The 25819-nt window shown below is 34.4% G+C and overlaps 1 protein-coding gene across 2 annotated transcripts in view; it reads right to left on the reverse strand.

Moving 5' to 3' along the window:
* Nucleotides 1-309: 309 nt before the first annotated feature.
* The window catches only part of TNFRSF19 (TNF receptor superfamily member 19), a 96404-nt gene continuing 70894 nt past the window's right edge, over nt 310-25819 (reverse strand). For both annotated transcript variants that reach the window (XM_051986572.1, XM_051986571.1), the window contains exons 6-10: nt 14927-15091; nt 14227-14352; nt 11201-11303; nt 10107-10509; nt 310-3869 (exon numbers count right to left, since the gene is read on the reverse strand). In XM_051986572.1, the coding sequence (XP_051842532.1) occupies nt 3861-3869; nt 10107-10509; nt 11201-11303; nt 14227-14352; nt 14927-15091 (806 nt within the window). In that variant the 3' untranslated portion in view covers nt 310-3860. The remainder of the gene's footprint in view (nt 3870-10106; nt 10510-11200; nt 11304-14226; nt 14353-14926; nt 15092-25819) is intronic.

The following is a 25819-nucleotide window of genomic DNA, read 5'->3' on the forward strand; positions in this document are numbered from 1 at the left end:
AACTTTTTCCAATCATGACTCTTTTTTTTTTTTTTGTCTGAGAAAACTTCATGTGACCTCAGTTATATAGATATATAAAATAGGTATACAAATCAAACATTTTCTCATAATAAATCATAATTTCACCATCCCTATATTGTTACATGACCCCATATGGGGAAGCAAACCACAGTTTAGGAAATTTTGGACTAGATGTTCCCTGAGATTCCTTTCAATTCTAAACTTTAGACCCTGGGAACTATAAATTTCTCCCTTTCAAGATCTAAATCTTATCATTCCATGAAATGACTTCTTCATTGGACACACAAATAAGAACAATTTAAGTAACAATTTTATTCACAAATAAAAAAGCATCACACACACATCTATTTATACAAGAAAACTATAATTTACGGAATTTTAAAAAAAGTTTCATATGCAAAAAAAGCAATGACGCAACCTAAATTCATTCAAGCTGACGCCCTTAAAGTGGCAATGGACGTTTTCTACTGGCACAGACCACAGTGCTTGACCTAAGCAATATAAACAATAGCAATTCAAAGTAGAAAAGTCTATTTAAAAAAAATATATGTACAATTTACATTAAAGGGGAGGGGAAAAATCCTATGCTTTAATTCAGTGATCTTATTAGACACTTCATTCTTTGAATGAATTTCATACATATTAATGTTCAAAGGTATACTAGTAAATGTTTAACAGCCAGCTCTCCAAAACAAAAAAAGTATGTGTGACATACTTTTAAATTTAATTAATCTGCATTACATTTCCTCCCATCAGTTTATTAGGTCTGGACAATCATCAGAACAATAAATCAAGTCCTGATTTGTAACATTTGCTAATTCCCAATGTGTAAATTCTCACACTGAATATTTAATAATCAGCTCTTGAGAACTGGTTCAAATTGGCTAGAGCATATCCCCGAAGCTGTTGAACCAAAAATGATCATACTGACTGTAAACTCCAGCAGGCTACATGTTTTACATCATGGTTTCTTGGCACACTTATCCTGAAAGGTCAGTCTGTTGACTGTTAGGCAACATTCAAAAAATATCTTTAGGAATATGAACTGAGCACTGAGTTTCTCTAAAATATTAACCAACCTTAGAGAGTCAGCAGAACATCATATGCTTCTTCAGCAGGTAATAATGAAATGTCCTTGCAGCAACCTTTCTCCACAGATCACAAGTGATGTTTTGAAATGCAAGATCAAAATTTCATTCACATTATTGAGAGTTCTCTTGCAGGTGTTTGTCTTTGAAGTCAATTAAAAGTTCTTCACATGGAAAAAAAATACTGAAGCTACACAAGGATGATTTAAAAAACCTAACAGTTCCATTGCTCTCTTTGTCATAACAAAAGTCGCAGGATGTAGAGGAAAAATATTGAATTGGGAGGCAGAAGACTTGGGTTCTGCCCTTGCCTATGTCATCAGCTAGTCATGTGATCTTGGGCAAGTTTCTTAAAGACATTGGGACTTAGTTTCCTCACCTGTAAAATGAGGAGTTTGAATCAAGATGGTTTCTGAGATTTTTTCTATTTGTAAATCTCTGAATAGATAGAAAATAACTGAAATTGATTACATGTAGTCTTGAGTTATAATGTCATTAAAATGTCAGAAAGCATTCAAATTGATGATGCTCCTTACTATATATTTTTTGGATACCTTGCTTTGTTGATCTAAATAAATTATGACTGGTTTGTGGTGACTCTGACTACACTTTCAAAAGTTTTTTTTTTAAGGATTTATGCAAATTGTCCACAAAAGAGGTTTTCCTGAAGATGATTTTCATACAAGTCAAAGGTATTTACATGAGTAAAATAAGCCCTAGACTTTTGATTCGATGAATTTCACAATACCCGCCATGTGTAGTCCCTTTAACATGAAAACCAAGTTTCTTTTCATGTTTGTGCTAATAACATTCCTGTTTTTGGTTTGCAAAGTGTCCTGTACAATAACACACATTAGATTTTCTTTCTAATGGGTATAATATTTTTCTTAATACTGAAAAATACAAGATTGCTCTGATGCAAATATTTGACTAAACTGATAGTAATGTTTATACTTTAAAAAATCAACTCTGTCCACGTGGTAGACATGGAAGATTATAGACTATGAGAAACCCTATAATTTCCTATTACAGCTGGAAGGAAGTGAAGTAATGAGATGGGAGAGCAAACAAGACAAGCTAACAAAGATGTAGCTCAACCCCACACTGACTGGTGAGAGGCAAAGCTATTTGGGAGAGGACACATTACGTCTTCTACTGTTGTTGAATTAACAGTGTACTAAATGAGAGGGAGAAACCTTTTTGAAAAGATAGGATTAACAAGACTGAGGGAAAAATGAATGTCAACTTAAAATCTTAAATACACAAAAGGACCGGAAAAATAGGGTCAATGATGATGAGATAAAAATCAATGTTTAAAAAGTGCAAGTATGGCCAAGAGTTAACAAGAGGAGTTGGTTAAAAGACACAGAGCAAACCTGATTGTGTAGGCTCTAGTAATGAAAAGGGGAGCCCCTTTTTAACATCTCCTTAGCCAAAGAAAAAGGGAATAAACTCCCCAAACAGGCACATTTCTTTTTTACCCTGTCAGGGCTATTTTTTTCATTAGCAAATCACTTCAGAGTATCCAGTGCATAAATCTAGAGGCAATAAGGGATGGAGTGAGTGCCTTTATGATTCTTCTATTCTCCTACAGGTAAGTTAGTAATTCTGTGGGGGGCAGAAAGAGGCTTCAGCACCATAACACACTGATGCAGGTAACCCTTTTTAATGTAACTACAAACTGCCAGCCTTGAATACTGAACTGTGAATTCTCTTCTGTTTTTAATGTATTGTGGAGTTTTATCAAAGGATACTAACAAACTTTACCACTCTAATGGTGGATGAACCTGCTATGTTACAGTTTATTAAGCCTTCAATACAAAAGGCACTACTTTAATAAAAGCTCTTTATCCTAGAAATACTGTTTAACTATGACACAGACATTTCTGAACTTTGGAAGCTCAGCCTTGGAAACAGATATAACATAATAAAAAGCTTCCTCATCAATACATACATAAGTGCATTATCCTTTGTACACAAAGAACCACTACTGATAAGATATCCATTGTTACTTTTTTTTTTTTTTGGCAGTAATGGTGCTAGATCCACTCTCTTGTGCACTCTACATTATGACCAAGAGTATACATTTGTCAAAAACCTTGTTACCATTGAGGATGCCGTCTATGTATGAATTCTTTTTTATAAGAAGCTAACCAGCCAGGGTAGAGATCACCCCAAGACTTTGGACTCATTAGCACTCTAACCCCCTGGGCAAGGGAACTTAGACTATCAAAAAAGGACCTTTGCACAAGCAGAACTCACTTCTGAATTCCTTCTACATCAAAACTAAACAATTTAAGCCAACGTCCAGTATGATGCCATTTGCGGTGTGCTTTTGAAAACAAAATGTGGGTATCCACATATGTGCCATCTCTTCAGTCTCATGCAGTCATTTGAGAGAGGAATATAAATCTTAACTCAATTCTTTTCCCTGCTATAGGGACATAATCTCTTTAGCTTCAAGTTCAGTCCTTTAGTGATTTCAGTCACAAATGTGGCATAGAAACTGCTTGTTTGGAAGAGATGCAAAGTATCATGAATCTCTCTTTAATCTTTTTCTCAAATTATGCTTGGGGTTTCAGCTCCCAGCTGGTCTGGCTCAGACACAATTGGCTGAAAGATTTGAAATGGGACCAGTTCTATTCAGCTTTGTCAGAAACCATCCAAGGTCCAGACACAGTTCGGTTCCCCAGTGTTAGCAGAGTAGCATTAGGATTATGTACACTTCCATTCCTGGTAGAAAAGAGTCCTTTAGGCTTCCTAAAATCGCAACAGAAGAAAAAAAAGTTTGTTAAATACAAACTAAAGGAAATACAAGGTAGATCATAGACTCAGAGCAATTTCATTTTCAAATGTCCCTTTTGCTAAAGTTTTGTGATGGCATCATATTATATATTATGTTGATAATGTAGATATCCACACTGTACATACTGTGACATTGCTCATTCTTTGAGGTTAGATGATGTTAGCTTCAAACAGTGAGCAGCATAGAAATCTGGGCACAAAGTGATCTAATATTTGCAAATTCTAACTAAAAGGTTCTAACTTTATAAACAATAAAAGACAGGTGCAGATTTTCTCTCATTCTCCAAAAAAATGACACAAGGGCCATATTCCACCAGGATCATCTCCAGTTATTCTGATAATATTATCTCAGTTTATCTTCACTACAACCATGGGAGATAAACTTCCACAAAATGAGGATAATTTAATAGCATCTATCAGTTGGAGGATGGCTGAATAAGTTATGATATATAGATATTATTGTCTATAAGAAATGATCAGCAGGATGATTACAGAGAAGCCTGCAGAGACTTACATGAACTGATGCTATTAAGTGAAATGAGCAGAACCAATAGAACATTGTACACAGCAATAACAAGATTATACGAAAATCAATTCTGATGTACATGGCTCTTTTCCAATGATCTTGTGATGAAGAGAGCCATTTACCCCCATGAGAGGATTGTGGGAACTGAGTGTGGATCACAACATAGTATTTTCACTCTTTTTGTTGCTGTTCGCTTGCATTTTGCTTTCTTTCTCATTTTTTTTCTTTTTGATCTGATTTTTCTTGTAAACAAGATAATTATATAAATATGTATGCATATATTGGATTTAACATATATATTTTTAACATGTTTAATATATATTGGATTATCTACTATCTAGGGGAGGAAAATTTGGAACACAAGATTTTGCGAGTGTTAATGTTGAAAAATTATCCATGCATATGTTTTGAAAATAAAAAGCTTTAATAAAAAACAAAATAAAAAATGATCTTCATTTTACAGAGGAGGACATTGAAGAAGGCAGAAATGAAATGATTTGGCCTAGAGTTACACAACTAAGTATCAAAGGTAGGATTTGCTTCTGTCTTCTTGATTATTGGTCCAATTCTCTAACTAACCTTAACCCACTTTAACAGTTCCACCTAGCTGCTAACATTGCAAATTATTGTTGTTGTTGTTTGTCCTTTATTCTCAAAGAACATCATGACTCAGGAAGGGGATGCCATGGCATGAAAGTGAGTTGGATTTAAGTGAGGGAGGCTGGGCAAGGTCACCTGCCTCACTTTCCCCTTCAGAGCCATCTGGGTCCAGTGACCAGATACAGATCAAGTTGACTGAAGATGGCCCTCAACGTTGCAAATAGGTGGCATTTATCATTCCTGTATGTTGGGCTCTTAAAGTATAAATAAGTCATACTGAAGGGAGGGACGGTTATATATTGCTTGTTTTCTACAAAAATAGAAAGGAATCTATATACAGTGCCTTATTGCTGGAAGATACTGTCATCAATTAAGCAACAGGACAAAGTTTGCGGATAATTGTGGAGGATAAGAAGACTTTTTTTCCCTCAATTGTCTCAAGGGAATATGCACAATCAGCCTCTAACAGATTTTTCTAGCAGGAAGAAACCTCTGACCTCTTGAGGGCAGTTTGAGGAATAGACACTCCAGGGGGAAAGAAAGCATTATGTTTTGCCTTGTCAAAATAGGACATTGATTTCCCGAAATCACAAAGCAAAGGTACTTTAGGCCAAAAGGAATGTGTATATATACACACACATATAATTATATATATATATATCATAAGTTGCATTAAATATAGTAAAATCATATTAGTTCAGATATTACTAATGTATTGTCTATTCTGGCAGACCTTTCTTTATCAGGCAACATGTTGTGATAGAAGAAAAGGGCTTCTTAACTTTTTCCACTTCCCTTTTTGCCCAAGAAAACTTTATGTGATCCTGGGCATGTGGATATATTAATTAGGTATACAATTATATACAATACAAAGGAATCTAGGATGATTCAGACAGGACCAAGGCTTAAAAATCAATTTTTTTGGCAATCTATAAAGAGATTTGCTGAGCAAAACATTCCTGTATACAAGAATGAAAGGGGGATAGAAACAGATATTTTCAAAGTACTGATGGTTGTCCTGAAAGTTTGTTTTCTTAAGTAATTAAAGTTATTGACAGGGTAATTATAAGTCAGTCTTATCTGCTTATTAAGGAAAATCCCTAGAGATATATCCTAGCAACTCTAGTATATTAAGTTAACATGTCTATATAAATTACTCAAAATAATAGCAAGTATTTATATATAGCTTTAAAATTTGCAACTGTTTTTACATGTATCATTTCATTTTGTTCTTGTTAGGACCTAGGAAGTAGGTACTGATGCTATTTCCATTTTACAGAGGAGCAAACTGAGAGGATAGTTAAGTAACTTGCCCAGAGTCACACAATTAATAAATGTCTGAGGTAGGATTTGAATTTAGGCTTTCTGACTTTAGGTGAAGAGCTCTATCTACTCCACCACTTATGAAAGGAATGATTGATTGTATTAGGAAGAAAAAGGAAAAGGTGAAATATTGCCTATAATTCAGATTTTTCATTGATTCATATGAACTAATAAATTTGACAACCAAGTCAACAACCCTGACTTTCTCTGAAATTAGCCTAAGTCAGTGAAGGTTTACATCTCTAATATTTTCAGTAGGTCAGAAGGTCTGCTTTCATTGGTGGGGGCACTCCATGCACTGATATAAATGGTGAATCTTCTACACTTTATTAAAGATGATTTGCTTGGGCCAAAAGATGAATTCCCTGTAGTAATGAGCCTCTGGGCACTCAGTTGGCCTGGTCCAGAGCGGGCCAATCTGTTAGCAGGTTTCTTCCACTCAAGGCCTTTTCTATTTGATAATTCTTGCCAAGGCTTGTGCTTCCTCTGTCAATGGCCTTACAGATCTCAGGGTCACATTTCAGGATGAGGCCCTAGAGGAAGAGCTTAGAGAAGGAAGTTTACTCTGCAATCAAATTCAGCCTCCCAGTAATTTGGGTTTAAAGAATTTTTCCTGGGCTGGAGTGAAGTATACAAATATACAGAGAAAGTAATTTGCTAAATACATTAATTACAGTAAGCAAGAGTCCAAGAAGGATGTCTAGCCCATTTAAGGAAACTTGAGAACTTTACTATATTAATTGTTTGAATGCTAATAGATAATATTAAATACAAATGAAGTGTGGATTTTTCTGGTCATTAAGGCAAACTCAATGTGTTCACAGTAATCCTATTACCATATAACAAGAGTTTACAGGTAAATCAACAAATATTAATAACAAGATGTTTCTGTTTGTAAGGCCCTACATCACTAAACATTCAGGGAAGAGACAGGCCTGGGATAATACTGAGAAGACCAATAGACTCAGACTTTCCTGGAGATGAAATATTCTGGCAGACTTTTCTTTATCAGGCAACATGCTGTAGTAGAATAGAAAAGGGCTTCTTAAACTTTTTCCACTTCCCTTTTTGCCCAAGAAATCTTTACGTGATCCTGGGCATGTAGATATATTAATTATGTATGTAAATCAAACATTTACTGATAATAAATTATAATTTTGCATTCCCTCACATTCAGTTCCATATAAGAAGTTTTGGAATAGAATGGTAAATTTGAGATTAAGAAGACCTGGATTGGAAGCATTTCTCAGGTACTTGCTAGTTATTTAACCCTAGATAAGTCTTTGTGACTCAGTTCCCTAATATATAAAACAAAGTAATTGGACTGAATGAGTTGAGGTTTCTTCAAGGCTTAATTTATTATCTTAAAATATTCACAAATTATATATAAAAGATTTTTCATTAATAATATATATATGAATTGACTCTAATATGACATTTATACATAAGATATGATGTTAGTATTACAATTATATCTGTTTATGTTGAAAGTTTTGTTGTCTAATACTAATAACTAGAAGCAGGTACAAGGCACAGAGAGTTTTAAATCTGGAACTTGGAAGATATAAATTCAAATCCAGCTTAAGACATTTACTGGCTATGTAACTGTCAGCAAGTCACTTAATCTCTGTCTCAATTTCCTCAAATACAAAACGAGCACCTATCTCAAAAAGTTGCAAGGATCAAATAAGGTAATATTCATAAAATGTTTAGCACAGAGGCTAACAAGTAGGCATTTAACAAATGCTTGTTTCCCTTCTTCCTTCCACATTTTTATAATTTTCTTATTTGAGTAAGGGTAAATTAGTACAAAAACAATCACACCATTTGCTGCATAGTCTAAGGGTAATATTATCAATTAATTAAAAAAAATCTTTAACATTCCCAAAAGCATGACAATAATTCTTTTATACTACCACCAACAAAATAACATGAAAGGAAAATGAGACAAAAAATTCCTATAGAGAAAACTCATACAGACTTTTCACTGAAATATTTATTTTTCAGAACTCTCATAGAATTAAGTTGAGGTCAGAATATGGAGAGTACCCACAAATATATTAAAATTGTTGATGAAAGCCATTAAATGGTTTATAACTAATAATTTCATGTACTGTCAACATTCTTGGTTAAAAAAAAAGTTCTGCTTAAGAGTTTATACTTGTTTAAATTATTCACTCTCTCCCCTAACAAAGGTTAACAATAAAAGGAATAATCAAAATCAGTCAGTGGAAGAGTCACAGACTGATAGAATTTAGTGCTGGGAGGGACTTCAGATAACATCTACGTGAAATCCTTTATTTGATAGCTGAAGGAGCAGAGGCCCAATGACTTTTTTAATGCCATATAATGTTAGTTAAAAAGAAATCATTAATGAAAATTCAGTATATTAAAGGTAATTTAATAACTGAAAATTCAGTCTGCAATTAGAATTGTAGCATTTAGAGACATAGGGGATGTTAAAGACCTTTTAGACCTATCTTCTCATTTTATAGATGAGGGAATTAAGGCTAATGACTCCCTCAAGATCATATAAATAGTAAACAAAATAGCTGAAATTCAAACATAGATATTTTAATTTTAAGTCCTCCAGATATTCTAATATAATAGTTATTATTCAAATTTAATTTTCAAGGTATCATGATTCACTATAAAAAGCCTGAGAAAATAGATCTAATTAACACAAGCTACAAGGAGTCCAATTTTCTCTCTAAAAATGCATATTGGATAAAATGGGAGCCTATTCCGTCTTGCTGACCTCCCTTTCTGATTATTATGTACTGCCTGTTCTCAGAAACTGAATTCTCTCAAAGCACACATTTGGTGAATACAGGGAGGGCATTATATGAACAGGCTGGGATGGCCACTGGCATAACTCAGAGAACTTGGGATGGACTCACTTTCTGGCCCCACTCCCTTCTCTGGCTCCCAGCCGGGGAAAGGTCACATCTGTCCTCTTCTGCTAATATGCTGACCATTCAGAAACAAAAGTCCACACTTTCCTCACTCCAGAAAGGAACACACACACACACACACACACACACACACCCCTAATACATAAACTATTTCCATTCAGCAAACATTTATTAAAAGCCTCAAAAATCAAAGGCCTTACATCCAGAAAAGATGTTAAGGGATCATCTATTTTGATTTACTTTTTTTCATTATTCATCTAGGGCCCAAGTGCATTATCTCTAGCATCTCACTGAAGCCTCCAAACAATCCCACGAAGTATGTCATAGAATTGTTATCTCTGTTTTTCAGCAAGGAAACATGCTCAGAGAGTTAAACTGACTTGCTCAACATCATGGAACTACTAATGAGAGGAACTGGGATTCAATTTCAAGTCTTCTGGACTCTAGTCTAAAAGTATTCTGTACTAAGCACTCTGCCTCAACTCTACTTCAAAATACTGGATAACACATTAGCCTCTTAGTACAAACAGAACCCTATTTATGACCAATACAGGATTTTCCAGTTTGAAACAGGCTTTTAGTAATGAAAAGCTTACCAATGGAATATGTTATAAATTTTGATATACAGGAATTTAATATACTCAGAATCCTTCCAGAAACCAATTCCCACTAATTTTTTTTTTAAGAAAATGAATATCAAATTCTCATCAAGTGTACTGTGAGAACTGTAATTTCCCAATTACTAACTCAGAACCAGCATTTCATTTCAAGGTCGATCTAGTACATGCAGATGCTGAATAAACACTGATATTAATCATCTTTTCTTACCTGGAGGGAAGGTTGGGGAACCATAGTCATGTTTTCCTTGTTTTCTTGCTCCAGTTGGTTTCTAAAAGATAAAGTCTCCTGAGTTAGTGATGGATCTGTAATTGTGTTTTGTTGAGACCATTCAGTAGTTTCTGCCAAGTTTTCAGGATGAGAATGAAGTGGAGCCACTGTTCCAACCAGATCCTGGCTACTGTTTGAATCCAATGTGTCTGAGTTTTCGATTTCCAGGTTGAGTGAATTTCTCTCGCCTCTATTCAGTTCCAAGTAAGATTCAGAGAGAGAGAGTGTGTCACTGCAAATGGGATTCTGCATGAGTGGCCAGGCATCTGAAAGCTCGCCGCAGGTAGAATGGGAAATGGAACCAAAGAATGTTGGAAGCATTTCCCCCACTGAACTTGCATTCCTGGGAGGGCAACAAAGCAAAAGTAAAATTAAATTAAAAAAAAAAAGAACATCAGTAAAAACAAAATGGAAAAAATTTATAGAAAACTGATGTCTAGAGATATGAGAAATGATTACCAAATTCTTAGAAGAACTTGTATATAGTTCTCCAAATCGCACCTTTAGTGCTGTCTGCTATCCTAATTTACTTACCTCATCAATTTAAGCTAATATAGTTCATTTGCTTTAAAATAGATCAGTTGACGAATCAGTGGAGTAATAATCATTTTTAAAATTCCTACTATGTGTCAGGTACTATATTAGGACCTAAGGATACAAAGATGAAATGAAAAAATCCCTGCCCTCAAGGTGCTTCCATTCTATTAGATATCTAGAAAGCCATAAAAACCATATAGTCACCTGGAAAATCCATCTCCAGTAAAAACATATTTGGCTTTAAATCATAGTCCTGCATAGGGAGTAATTAAGTGTATTCAACTGGTAGAAATCAGAAAAGTATAGAAAGAGTGCTGGATTGTAAAGCAACTCTAAGTGAATCTGCCTAATTTGGGGACATTTCACAGGAAAGTCATTAGACATGTCACATGTGACTTCTCTTTCAAATTCAGCATTTAGAAACAGAGCTGTCTATTTTGGCATTGGTAAGTCAATCAATTGATTAATTTCTTGTCCTTGGAGATGCCTCAACTTACCGTTCATGAAGGGTGGTCCTGGAGTGAAGAGCACAGCCCCGAGTGCCATGATCCATGCTACAGGTCTCATCACAGCACAAAGAGGGAATCAAGTGAACTGGCCCTGAGATGAATACAAGTGTTTTGAAAATAGGGTCATGACTAATATGGAAATATGTTTAAAATTATTGTACAAGTAAAACCCAAATGAGATTGTTTGGTGTCTTGGGAAGGAGGTAGAGAAGGAAGGGAGGAAGGAAGAAAAAAATTTGGAATTCAAAATCTTTCAAAAGTGAATGCTGAATGTTTAACATGTATGAGACTGCCTAACATCTAGGGGAGGGAGTGAAGGGAAGGAAGGGAAAAGTTGGAACAGAAGTGATTGCAAGGGTCAATGTTGAAAAATTACCCATGCATATGTTGTCAATAAAAAGCTATAATAAATTTTTTTAAATAAAATTTTTAAAAAGTGAATGTTGGAAACTATCTCTAGATATAATTGGAAAAAAGTAAACTATTATTAAGTGGAAAAAAAAGAAAAGAAAAGAAGGTCACGAGATTTCTTCACATTATTCCCATTGTAACATTATTCAGTTTAGCAACTTAATATGTATTTCTTAGAACACTAGGATTACAACAGCAAACCCCAAAAAGTCTCTTTCCTCAGGAAATTTGAAGGGAATTCAATATGCACATGAAAATGTAAATACACAGGACATACACTGTAATACAAAATAATTTCAAGAGGAAGAGAGGGCTAATAATTGGGAGCACCAAGAAAGGACACAATGGTGGGTATGTGATAGAGAATTAGAAGGAAGTGCATTCCAGATATAAGAGATGAACTGTCATGTATGGAAAATAACTTTATTCTTCTTAAAAATTTGGTTTTATTTTTTCAGGGTTTTTTTCTTTCTTTCTTCCTTTCCCCATCATCAATTCAAAATATATATGGATTCTCCAGTCTATGTGGTAGCCAAACTAGGCTCCTCCCCATCCACAAGATGCTATCTCTTAGAGTAGCTAGGTGGCACAGTGGATAAAGTACCAGCTCTGCAGTTAAGAGGACCTGAGTTCAAATCCGACTTGAGACACAGCACTGTCTAGCTGTGTGATTCTGGGCAAGTCACTTAATTCCCATTGCTTCAACAAAAGAAAAAGAAAAAAAGAAAAGAAAAAAGATGCTACTTCTTATTTCCCAGTCTTATCAAAAGTCGGCTGCCATGTTTGAAATGTGCTTCTCTTGCCTTTGTTTCTCAGACTCTTTGTCTCCTAGTCTCTTCATCTTCTAGCTCCCTTATTGTTTAAGAGCCACCCAATTTCCCAGATTTTTCTTGATTCTCTTGTAATTAATTACTAGTGAATATGTATTTCCCCAGTGAAACAAACTCCTTGAGGGTTGGAACTGTCTGGTTTTTGTAAGTACCTGGCACAAAATATGATACATAACCCTTAACAAATGCTTCTTGGCTCACTGATTTATTTGGTTCCTATAATAGTATTTATCTTCTTTATTAAGAATCAAATGCAAACTAGTGCATTCTACTAAGGCCACCTATCAATTCTTCACCTTAATAGTCCACAAATCAGAGCATTCAGAACAGGCAGCAGTTCTTAAACTTTTTGGTCCTAGGAGCTCTTTATGCTTTTCAAAATTATTGAAAACACTTGAAAGAGCTTTTGTTTATGTGGATTATATCTATCTATATTTACTGTATTAGAAATTGAAATGTCTTAGTATTATTATGAAAATAGTTTTGACCTAGGATATTCCCTTGACAAGAATCTTGAAGATTCTCAAGGGTCCCCACAATATACTTTGAGAACTATTGTATAGGAGTGAGGGATGTCGGGAATTTCCAGGTAAAGAAACTTCCCCTATCAATACAATCTGTGCCTACTTGTAGTCTTGGAGAGTGATGTGATTTATTCAGAGTCCCACAGTGATCATGTATCAAAGATGGGACTTGAACTCGGGTTTTCCTGATTTTGATCCACTTTGCCTTTCTGTCTCCATCTAGAGTGGGTACTGATATTATGCCATTCCTGAGTCCCTCTCTCATTTACTCATCATAGAAAAATGACTGAACATATGCTCATTGTTATGCCAAACACTATAGAGAATACAAAGATAAATAAAGTTTCTATATAGCACGTATTTAATAAGCTCAATGCCTTCTACTGAAGATCAATATATTTCGATTTGTAAGCAACTGCATAATTTCAAAAGAAGAAATTAAAATACTTAGGAAAAGTTATATTCTCACATTTTCAATTTAATGCATATAATTTTATGTTCAACTTGTAAACTTTGTTCCCTCATGAACTTCAAACAGATATTTTAATTTGGTGCTTTACATTTGAATCCTAGATAGGATCCTATGAAACACTTTCCACTTATCCCTTTGATAGGAGCAAAACTCAATCTTTTGTAAGAATTTGAGATTCTTGAACTCCCCTCATCATGTTAATGTGATTTTAGAGAGTTATATCCTTTCTCTAGGATTTTTCTAGTTGCCTTGCTTGGTATGATTGATAGTTACCATCGATATGGTAATTAGAATTCTTGGGAGAAAACATTTTCGTATGAACATTTCTAAAAATCATTTGGTTCTTCAAGGTTTTCTAGGATAGAGATCCATGTACACAATTCCTGGGTTCAAGGCAAGCAGATCTCACACATCAATTTAACTGCCAACAATTGAATTCTCAGAACTATTTTACAGGGAAGTCAGGAAACAAACACTTGTCTAAACAGGCAGGGTGTCAGGTTGTTTAAATGAAGGCTCCATTGACCCCAAGCAATGAAGATGAACTCACCCAGACATTCTAGGGTTTTAATGAGGGTGGCAATTTTCTTTAACACTTAGAATCAGAACCAAAGCATCAGCGAGAAAGGAGGGAAAATGTGACAATATTATTTTTAACAAATCATTTGACCAAATAAAGCATCTCAATTCCTAGGTAAAAGGGCCAGTTCCTTCTGTTCCCACTTCCTTTGGGCTACTCTGATTCCTCTCATATGCTCATAATGAGGCCTTACTTACCACAAGTCTGTGCTGAATCTTGATGGCATTGACAACAAGTTCTATGAGGATATTCATTAAGTCGAGGTCTGTCAAAACATGACAGCTCTGACCCATTGTACTGGATATCCTGTGATCTCATAGACCCTGTTGGTAAAAAGGGAAGAAGAAGAATGCATCAAACTAACTCTTTGTTTCTGCACTTTCCTTTATGAAGGCATAAATTAACATGAGAATGTGGAAAATTCCAAGCTAACCTTTTCTAGTTTTTTAAGATGAAAGGTCAAACATTTTTAATTACTGGTAAATTTAATCTTAAAACAACAAATGGTTTTCCATGTTAAATGATCTCAAATGAGAGCCATTAAACATGGAAAACCATTTGTCAAGAAATCTAGAAGTGGTAAGATACTCAGGTTACAAAGAATTTAATTGTTCATGTTTATCTAGTGGCATTAAAGTATTTCATACTTATCAACATTTCTATAAAAATGCCATTCATTTTCTTCTGTACCTCGTCCTTCTCTCTATTCTCGGGCCTCCCTGAGACTAATAGATTAGGATTTATTTTCACTAATCTCCGATTACTTAAACAGTTCACTGATACTCATTTTAGTCAGGTTTCCTGTCAAAACCTTTAATAGCCTTAGTTCACTTTTCCATAAATTTACTTCTCCATATTCACTTCTCGATAAATAAATATAAATAATTATAGACTTACAGCGGGGCTTCTTCTCCATAAACTGCCTCTTACAATAGATAACGCAAAGAATAAGGAGAGCCAACAGAACAGTGGCCAGCGCGCTACAGATCACAGCTGCCAAAGCCGTGTCCCGTGGACTGGAGGTCGTAGATGGGATCTTCACAAGGTTTACTTTGGTTGTACCTGAAATAGAGAGGAAAAACCATTATTAATATTATAATAAGCAAAACAAAGCTTCTGACTCTGCAATGGTCAGACCACATTTGGAATACTGGATTCAGTTATGGGTGCCACACTGGAGGAAGGGAAGAAATGAACTAGAATGTAACCAAATGGAAAGAAATCAATATGGTGGATGGCTTCAGGATAATGCCATCTGAGGATTGCTTGAATGAACCAGCGAGGCTCAGCTCCTGCCATCCCAAGGACACTTAGCCAGCGAGGGACATGATAATGTGATATTTGGGGTCAAAAGACCTCAGTTCTAACTCCAGCTTGTCTTTTACATATCATATACAATAAGGTTATGAAAAATGAAAAAAAAACCTCCTGTCATATTTGCAGGTTATGCTGAGAGAAATATACATTTAAAAATTTCAAGAAAAAATAAAATCCTTGGATCATTCTCAATCACATGTCGTATCTCAAAAATTCAAAGATCATCATTGCTATATTGGCAAATTACAGGAATGCCTCCACTTGTTGAACTTTGGAGAAAAAACTAGCATAGCATGAAATGATCACCATAACAAAACCCAAGTAAGCAACATTGCCAAGTAAAAGAAACTACTTCTAGTACAACTAAGGAACATCTACATTTTTCCTTTACCTCTACCAAATTCTACCTTATATTATACTTATCTCTAGATCTTATCCCTCTGTCTACAAGAATAAATTGTAAGTTCCTTGTAGAACAAAGTATTTGACACCAAAAACTATCCTGAACATAATTTTATAGTAATTGGTGAATGAATTTGGGATGAATATTTGAAGAAAGGAAACAAGTGTTTATTAAGCACCTACTATGTGTCAGTAGCTATTTCTATATGCTTTACAGATATCTCCTTTGATTCTCACAACAACTATATACCTGCAGTATAGCTGCTACTATAATCCCCATTACATATGAGGAAGCTGAGGCAGAGAGATAAAACAACTAGTCCAGGATCATACAGCTAGGAAGTATCTAAGGCCAGATTTGAACTCAGGTGTCCTTGATTGCAGATAGAATGCCTGACCCTTTATCCATTGTACTCTCTGAAGGCATACCAAGCTGGTAGAACAGCTGAAATTTACTAGGGCTCAGTCTTCTTGATTCTTACCCTAAAATTCCACCAAACACTGGGCTAATTCCATGAAACACAAGAGACAAGACTATTTCATTAGTTCAAACTTGATAGAATAAATAAGTGATTAAGCAAATTAAGCTCCTACTATGTGGTAGGTATACTTATATTGATACCTGCAATAAAGATTAAGGAAGGTTTCATGAAGAAGGTAGTGTCTGAATTCCAATATACGTGGGATGGAAAATGCCATTCACAAACACAGAGAGTTAACTATGGAGACTGATTGAAGTATAGTATTTTCACATCTTTTTAAAAATTTAGTTTTTCTTTCTCATTTTTCCCCCATTTAGTTTGATTTATCTTTCATAACATGATAAATATGGAAATAAGTCATGTACAACAAATCAAGTTGCTTGTTGTCTTGGAAAGAGAATGAAAAAAATTTGGAACACAAAATCTTACAAAAATGTTGAAAACTATCTTTGAATGTATTTGGAAAAATAAAATATTATTGAGAAAAAAAGGAGGTTGTGTTTGAGTTGCATGCTGATGAAACAAAGAGATTCCATGAACCAGAAGTGAGGAACAGGTTCATTCTAGGCACTTGCCAATCAATTCAAGTGGCTACTCCAAAGCTCTAGAGATGAGAGCTGGAGTATCATATATGGAAAACATGAGGAAAATGTGAGAGATGATCACTTGACTGGATGGTAGAGTATGGGAGGAAGGAAATGTACAATAAAGTTGAAAAGACAGTTGGGGCTAGATTTTGAAGGGTTTTCATGATCCAATAAGAGTTTACTTTTCATCCTAGGGGATTTAGGGAGCAAGTGGTAGTAAATGGGTAAGGAAGTCACACCGTCAGATTTGTGCTTAAAGAAAAATGTTTTTTGTTACCATTGTGAAATAAGAAGTGGCTTGGAGTGGGGAGACCCTTTGGGAGGCTGTTGTCTAAGTAAGAGGTTATTAAGATTAAAAGAAGGCAGTAGCTGTGTGAAAAGAGAAAAGGTGTCATATTGGAGAGATGTAGAAGTAGAAACAGCAAGATTTGGTGATTAGATGTGCTGTATGAAGAACAGTGGGGATGGGAATCAAGAAACATGACTATTAGACTGGAAAGATGGCCTTTTCTTTGAAGGAAGTAAGGACATTTGGAAAAGAAAAGGGTTTGGGGCATGGAGACAGATAATAAATAATGTTTTAGACATACTGAGTTTGGGGCAATTGATAATGTAAAATTGAAGCTCAACGGAGGGATTGGGACTGCATACATAAATCTGTATTACTAAAGAACTGGCCATTTTAGATCCTAAATGCTTATTTCCCAAGATCTGAGCAGTATCTTAATGTGGTAAAAGGAACTAGATTAGCAATGACTCCTAGAATAATCTGGACAAATCTGATTTGGGAATCCACTAACATTGCTAACAAGTATTTTAGATAACATTTACTTCCAAAGATGCCTGGTATTTACAAGGTATTTTATCACATAAAACACTATGACGATATCATCATCAATAAAAAAATCATATTAAAACTCTTACCATTTTATGGTGCAAATTAAGCAAGCATTGTCCCTGACCTCTCAGAGTTAGAAGTCTATAATGATTCATGTCAATATGGACAAATAAATAAAAAGATAGACATTGTGGCAGCTGCACAAACATGGAAAAAGAAATAACAACCAACATTTACATCTCAATTAAAGCAAATAAAGTTATAGGATTGAAACTGAACAGAAGCAGAGGATTGTTTGTTGGGGGCATAGCAATAGGTGAAGTCAAGATAGTGGAGAAAATCAGTGACTTGCCTGAGTTCTCCCCCAAATCCCTTCAAACACTTATAAATAAAGTCATAAAACAATTCCTGGAGTGGCAGAACCCCCATAAGGACAGGGTGAAGAATTTTCCAAAGACAATTTAGAAGTTCAGCAGGAAATATTTCTCACATACACAGAGTGGTGCACCAATGCAGATTGGGACCAAGTAAACTAGAATCAAATCTTGGGAGCCACTGAATTAGCAAGGGCAATGACAACTTCCAGAGCTCTCAGACTACAAATGGTAAAGAGGTTGAACAAATAATAAGAAGGAGATTATAGAGTTTTGTTTTGTTTTTGCTGGCACTAGGGGCAAGATCCCGTTTCTTTACCCATATGTGGATCTGGGTCATAATCCTGGGTGGCAGTTCCAGGATGAGGAGGAGCACTAGCACACCAGAGTTTGAAGCCACAGTGGAAAAGGAACCCTCATCACAATTTCAGAGCAGAAAAGAATGCTTGTGTCACTCACAGACCAGAGAACAGGTTAAGAGAACAGTAAATATACCTCTCCTCAGATCATACCACCTTGAAAGAATTGAAAACTTAGAAATCCTTAGAAGTATCTCTGAAAATAGCTGCTCATAATCCTTGAAATTTTGGACAATTATATCCAGCCCCATTTTAACAAAAAATTAAAAGACAAGAAATAAACTATAAAAATGAGCAAACAGACAAAATTCTAATCACAGAGAGTTACTAAAGTGACAAGAAAGATCAAAATACACATTCAGAAGAGGATAAAAAAGTCAAAGCTTCAACATCCAAAGCCACCATGAAAAATATGAATTGCTCTTAGGTCATGGAAGACTTCAAAAAGAATTCTGAAAATCAAGAGAGGTAGGAGAAACATTGCAAAGAGAAATGAGAGTCTTGCAAGAAAATCATGGGAAAAGAGTCAATAGGAGGTAAGGAGACACACAAAAATACTGAAGAAAATAACATCTTAAAGAAACAGAATAGGCTAAATGGTTTAAAAAAAAAAAAGGTAAAAAAAGCCAATGGAAAGAAGAATGCTTTGAAAAGCAAAAATGACCAAATGGAAAAGAAGATAAAAAAAGTTCATGAAGAAAACAATTCCTTAAAAATCATTAATGGGCAAATGGAAGGTAGTGATTTTGAGAGATATCAAGAAACAATAAAATAAGACCAAAAGAATGAAAAAAAAAAAAGAGAAGACAATGTAAAATATCTCAATTAAAAAAAAACTGATCTGGAAAGTAGAGCAGGAGAGATAATTTTAAAATTATTGGACTACCTGAAAGCTATAATTTAAAAAAAAGAGCCTAGACATCATCCTTCAAGACATTATCAAGGAAAACTGTACTGTTGTTTTAGAGTCAGAGGGTAAAATAGAAATTGAAATAGTCTTTCAATCACTAATCATTTCCTGAAAGACAACCAAGAATCACCTACCCAGCAAAACCGAATATAATGCTTCTGGGGAAAAAATGGATATTAAGTGAAATAAAGGACTTATCGAGCATTCTTGATGAAAAGACCAGAACTGAATAGAAAATTTGACTTTTAAATACGGGACTCAAGAGAAGCATAAAAAGATAAACAGAAAAGGGAAATCATAAAGGACTTAATAATGTAAAACATTCCCACATGGGAAGGTGATACTTGTAACCCATAAAAAGTTTCTCATTTTTAGAGTAGTTGGAAGGAGTATAAAGTCCTCATAAGTTTATACACACACACACACACACACACAAGACACAGGTATGAGTTAAACATGAAGGGATAATATCTAAAAAAAAAATAAAGTATTTAGAAAGAGAAATGCACTGGGAGAAAAGGAAAGGATAGAATGGCATAAATTATTTTACTTAAAAGAGGGAAGAAAAAGCTTTTACAATGGAGGGAAAGATGGGAGATATGGATGAAGGAGAGGCGGAAAGAGTGAACCTTACTCTTAGAATTGGTTCAAAGAAGAAATAACATATACACTCAATTGAACATAAATCTAACTTACCCTACAGGAAGGTAGGAGGGAAAGGAGATAAGAGAAGGGGATAGGTAATAGAATAAAGAGCAGATTAAGTGGTAAGTCAGAAGCAAAACACTTTTGATGAGGAACAGGTTGAAAGGCTAGAGAGAGAGAAGATAGAATAAATGGGGTGGGGGAAATAGAATGGAGGAAATTACATTTAGTAACCATAAAGGTGAAAAAATTTTGAAGCAAATTTCTCTGAGTAAAGGCCGCATTTCTCAAAGAGAGAACAGAGTAAAATTTATAAAAATAAAAGCTGTTCCCTAACTGATAAATGATCAAAAGTTAGGAAGTTTTCAGATGAAGTAATCAAAGCTATTTACAGCCATATGAAAAAATCCTCTAGCTCACTACTGATTAGAGAAATGCAAATTAGACCAATTCTGAGGTAGATTGACTTAAGCAGAAAAGAAAAATGATAAATGTTGGGGAGGGGATGTGGGAAAAATGAAACATTAATGTATTCTTGGAGTAGTTGTGAACTGATTCAGCTATTTTTTGGAGTAATTTGGAACTAAGTCCAAAGGGCTAAAAAGCAATGCATATCCTTTGACTTAATAATTACCACTACTAGGGATATATCAAAGAAGCAATTAAAAAAAGAAAAGGAAAAAGATCGATATGTACAAAATATTTATATGAGCTTTTTAATTGTGGAAAAGAATTGGAAATTAAAGGGGATGCCCATTAATTGGGGAATGGCTGAACAAATTGTGATATATGGTTATATATATCTACTGTGCTATAAGAAATGATAAACAGGACACTGTCAGAAAAACCTGAAATGACTTATATGAGCTGATGCAAAGTGAAATGTAGTGTGTATAAAGTAATGGTAATAATGTAAATGATCAGCTGTGAATGACATAACTATTCTCAGCAACAAAATGATCCAAGACAACTTGGAAGAACTTATGATGAAAATGCTATCCATGATGTCTGAATACAAATGAAGCATACTTTTTTAATCTTTATTTTTCTTGAGGGTTTTTTTTTGGGGGGGTCTCTGTTTTCTTTTGCAACATGACTAATATGGTATATGTTTTGCAGAATTATACATTGTATAACCTATATCAAATTGCTCATTTTCTGAATCAGGGGGATTGAGAGGGAACAAAAGAGAGAATTTGGAACTCTTTTAAAAATACATGATGAAAATTATTTTTACATGTAATTTTATAAGGAGAAAAACAAAATACTAAATGAAAGTGAACCAGAAAATGTCAAAGCACTGCAAATGGTGATAGTAGGTCCAGTAAAAGAGAATTCCTGCTATATGAAAGTAAATTCTACTCCAAATTAAACAGTTTTAAATAGCTATCTTATTAAAGAAAATGTAATATCTTAAAAACAGCTGGTCTAGGGGAATATAATTGACCATTTTTGATAGTGTTAGTTGCCATACAACGTCAATAATCAGTTGTCTTCTAGCTATCAATTATCAAACATTTATTAAGTGTCAACAATGTGCCATGTACTGTGCTGGGCACCAAAGATACAAATATCAACATGATCTCTGGCTCCAAGGAACTTGTATTCGCTAGGGGTAGACACAGTATTAACTATTATGTTAAGATCACTGATAGTCTGTAATGAATTCAATGAGACTGAAATTAAGTGGAACTCAATGGAGAATGGGAATATATATTTTTTTAAATTTATTTTGTTATGGCTTTTTATTTACAAAACATACATGGGTAATCTTTCAACACTGACTCTTGCGAAACCTTCTGTTCCAAATTTTCCCCTCCTTCTCCTCACCCTCTCCCCTAGATAGCAGGTAGTCTAATATATGTTAAAATATATGTTAAATCTAATATATGTATACATATTTATACAGTTATCTTGCTGCATAAAAAAAAATCAGATCTAGAAAGAAAAAAAAACCTGAGAAGAAAAACAAAAATGCAAGCAAACAATAATAGAAAGAGTGAAAATGCTATGGACCACACTCATTTCTCATAGTTCTTTCTCTGAGTGTAGATGGCTCTCTTCATTATTGAACAATTGGAACTGGTTTGAATCATCTCATTGTTGAAGAGAACCACGTCCATCCGAACTGATCATTGTATAGTCTTGCTGTTTCCATGTATAATGATCTCCTGGTTCTGCTCATTTCACTCAGCATCAATTCATATAAGTCTCTCCAAGCCTCTCTGAAATCATTCTCTTGGTCATTTCTTACAGAACAATAATGAGAATAGGACTATTCTAATTGAATTTTCAGATTAAAAATTACTAATTGTGGCATGTTGGAGTCAAAAGACACCTCAGATATCTAATTCCTTCATGCAACAGATGAGAAAAGAGGTAGGTAGGTGACACGGTGGATAGCACAGTGGTTCTGGATTCAGAAAGATCCGAGTTCAAATGCAACCTCAAAAATTTACTAACTGTGTGAATCCTGGCAAGTCACTTAATCTGTTTGCCTTAATCCACTGGAGAAGGAAACGGTAAACCATTCTAGTATCTTTGCCAAGAAAATCCCATATTGGGTTATGAAGAGTTGGACAGCTAGCTCGTAGTGTTAAATCAAAAGTGACCAGAAAACTCTTTTTATTTCAGCCCTTGTTGAAAATCTAACATTTATAAATCAAACATTTATTAGTTTGCTTTCTTTCTGATATAGTAAATTTAATGTAACTCGATTAATCTTTCATGATTATTTATGGTATTGTAGGCTCATTTAAAAAATGTTTTATTTTCGTTCCTTGTTTTTCCACAATCATTTTTGGATATACCCTCACTTACCCACCCATTGAGCCTCCTGTCATTACACAGAAAATTAGTTAAACAACACCAATGTTTCCAGAGACTGCATGTGACAATATAGCAGGCTTATTCTGAACATCAATTCTAACTACAAAATTCTCCCTATATGGAAGGTATTCATAAGACTGTGCACTGACCTCAGAATATACCCAGAAAATGGTTTCTTAGAATAAATTCTTAAGTATCAACTTGGATTCTTGGCATTCCCTGAAGTCAAGCATTGGGATGGCAAATAAAACTTGCAGTCAGGAGGATCTGAATCCAAATTTGGTCTCAGATACTTCCTAGCTGTGTGACTCTGAGCAAACAACTTGATTCTTGTCTGCCTCATCTGTAAAATGGGGACAAAGAACATCTACTTTCCAGGATGGCTTGAAGGTCAAATGAGATAATAACTGTAAAGCACTTAGCTCAGCCTGACACATTCTAAACAGCATATAAATGTTATCTGCCACTAATCATCATCATTATTATTAATGGGTTGAGGAGTGTGCATATGCAGAAATCTGGTCCTCTGGTTATCTGATAGGTTTGTCTTAGGATGGTTCCAGTTGTTTTTAATCAGAAATCTTTAGGAAATGAATGCCTCAGAAAAATTCAAGCACTGTTTTCCTCATCTGTGGGTTTTGTTAAGACTATAATGAAACAGAGATTTCCAGTTCTTTCACTCTAAGTGATATCTGCTACATATCTCTGCTAAATTCCTTTTCAGTAATTTATTGGGTATCTTGGATGCTACTAGTTAATTTCTCTGCTACCCAATCTCCATTTCCTCTATGTTTTATTAGGGTTCTGATGATGTTTTGAAGGAATGAGGTATGTAAATTTGTACATCCTTTGGAAAGTTTTACATTTTCCGAAAATGATAGTAATCTCTTGATTAAACAATAATTGAAGGTCCTTTGTTGTTCTGAGCACAACAGGGGCTACAGGGGAATATCTATAAACAATAGATAGAGTTTGTGCCCTCACAAATTCACTATCTGATAATCTGAGCAGGTATAATGAGTGCACAAAAATAAATTGGAAGTAACTGGCAAAATACATGCAATATCCTGTATGTTCAATTCTTTGCCCTTACACAGAAATCTAAATAATAGATATGCCCCTCTCTCCAGCCAACTTCTTTCTTGCCCATAAAAAAAAAAAGTCCAGGCAAGCCAACCATATGTTTATTCTCACTCCCTTTTATTCTTAGTTACATAGACTATCAAAATAGAATTGGAAAAATGTGGCTTGGAGCAAACAGTGTGTTTGCCTAACACTGAGTTTTGTAAGATTATAACATCATTATGAGTGAAGGTCTCCACCTGTTGAAATTTTACCCATTCTTTAAGACCAAAATGCTACATCCTTTGTAAAGCCTGAAACACCAAATAAATGTCTTAGTTTAAAGGCTAGTCTGATTTTCATAGGATTTTTTCTTGGTTTTGAAAATATATCACTATTATCTCAAATAATGATTATCTTTAAGAACAAAAAAGCATACAAAATTTATATATCTTTGAATCTTTTCTAAAGTTCTTTATATTTTAATATCTTTTATATAAATAGCAATTAATTCTTTGATGTTCTTCCAGCATAAAATTATATCTAATAAAATTTTCAGAAAACCGAAAACTAAATGAACCTATTTCTACTGACATTTTCAAGTGAAAAATGTTAATGAACAGCTCTTTTGCAATATCAAATGAGACAAGAGATACAGTTTTAGAGTGGAAGAAAGCCCTTTGTTAATCCACACTGGTTAAACAAAAATATCTATGGCAACATTAAACATATGAAATCCAGATGTGCCACTAAGGAGCTGCCAACAAACAAAAAGAAATGGATTTTTTCAGTAGATTTGTACCTGACACCAGATAAATGTAAAATGAATGCCTTCCTCATTTACTGCATCTTCTCAAGATTTTGGTTATAAAACTGTTTTGTAATTTAAGAACCTCTGGAAACTCTTTGACTAAAATGATTTTTTGAGAGCTGGTCTATCTAAATGTAACCATTTCAGTTACTTCTCCATAAACCAATCACAGTTACCTTATTAACACCAATGGATCGATAAATTAAAAAGAATTTTTTGATTTTTTAATACAGTAGAACAAAAGTCAATGATGGTTTTTTTTTTTTTTTTGGTGGAGATTCTTTTTTGTTGTTGTGGAGATTAGGTACCAACATCAACTTTAACATAAAGTAAAGAACCATCCTAAGACAAACTCACTAGCTTAGAAGGGTATCTAAGTGACACTGGGGATAGAATACCAGGACTGGTATCAGGAAGACCTGAAATAAAATCTGGTCTTAGATTCTTATTAGCTCTGTGACCCTAGACAAGTCACTTTACTCTGCTCAGTTTCTTCATCTATAAAAATGAACTAGAGAAGGAAATAGCAAATCACTCTAGTAATTCTTGCCATGAAAATCCCAGTGGGATTATGAACTAAAATATGACTAGACAACAAAATTCTCTTAGAACTAAACAATTTATGACAAATCATGACAAATAATATTTGACTATGTGAAATCACAAATTGACAAACTCCTTGCTAATACTCAACTAATTTTTTAAAAATTACTTAATATGGGAATGTTTTTTCAAATGAAAAGGAATTTAGATATTAATAGTGTTGGGATAGTTTTTGTTTTTTAAGAAAAAAAGGTAGTCTGTACAAAACAAAACAAAATATTAGGTTTAGTCAGAAGATCTGGGATTGAATCTCAACTCGTTTACTACATAATCTTGAGAAAACCTGAATCTATCTTGTGTAATTTAATCTTTCTATACCTTAGCTTCCACATTGGTAAAATGGGGATGGGTTTAAGTTGGGGGATGGTGCTTAACTGAACAAAGTACTTCCCAAGTCTAAATCTTTGATGCTATGGTAATTTCTAACTCTAAAATCTGTGATCCATTACCATCTTGACCTCATTTTTAAAAAACAACCCAACAAAATGATTTTCCTTTTTATCCTGACATTTTCTGACAGGTAGTAAAGAGCTATCCTCCACTGTGGTAAACACTGGAGATATTGTCTCCT

Source organism: Antechinus flavipes, chromosome 3 (genome assembly GCF_016432865.1).
Source record: "Antechinus flavipes isolate AdamAnt ecotype Samford, QLD, Australia chromosome 3, AdamAnt_v2, whole genome shotgun sequence".
Classification (NCBI taxonomy): domain Eukaryota; kingdom Metazoa; phylum Chordata; class Mammalia; order Dasyuromorphia; family Dasyuridae; genus Antechinus; species Antechinus flavipes.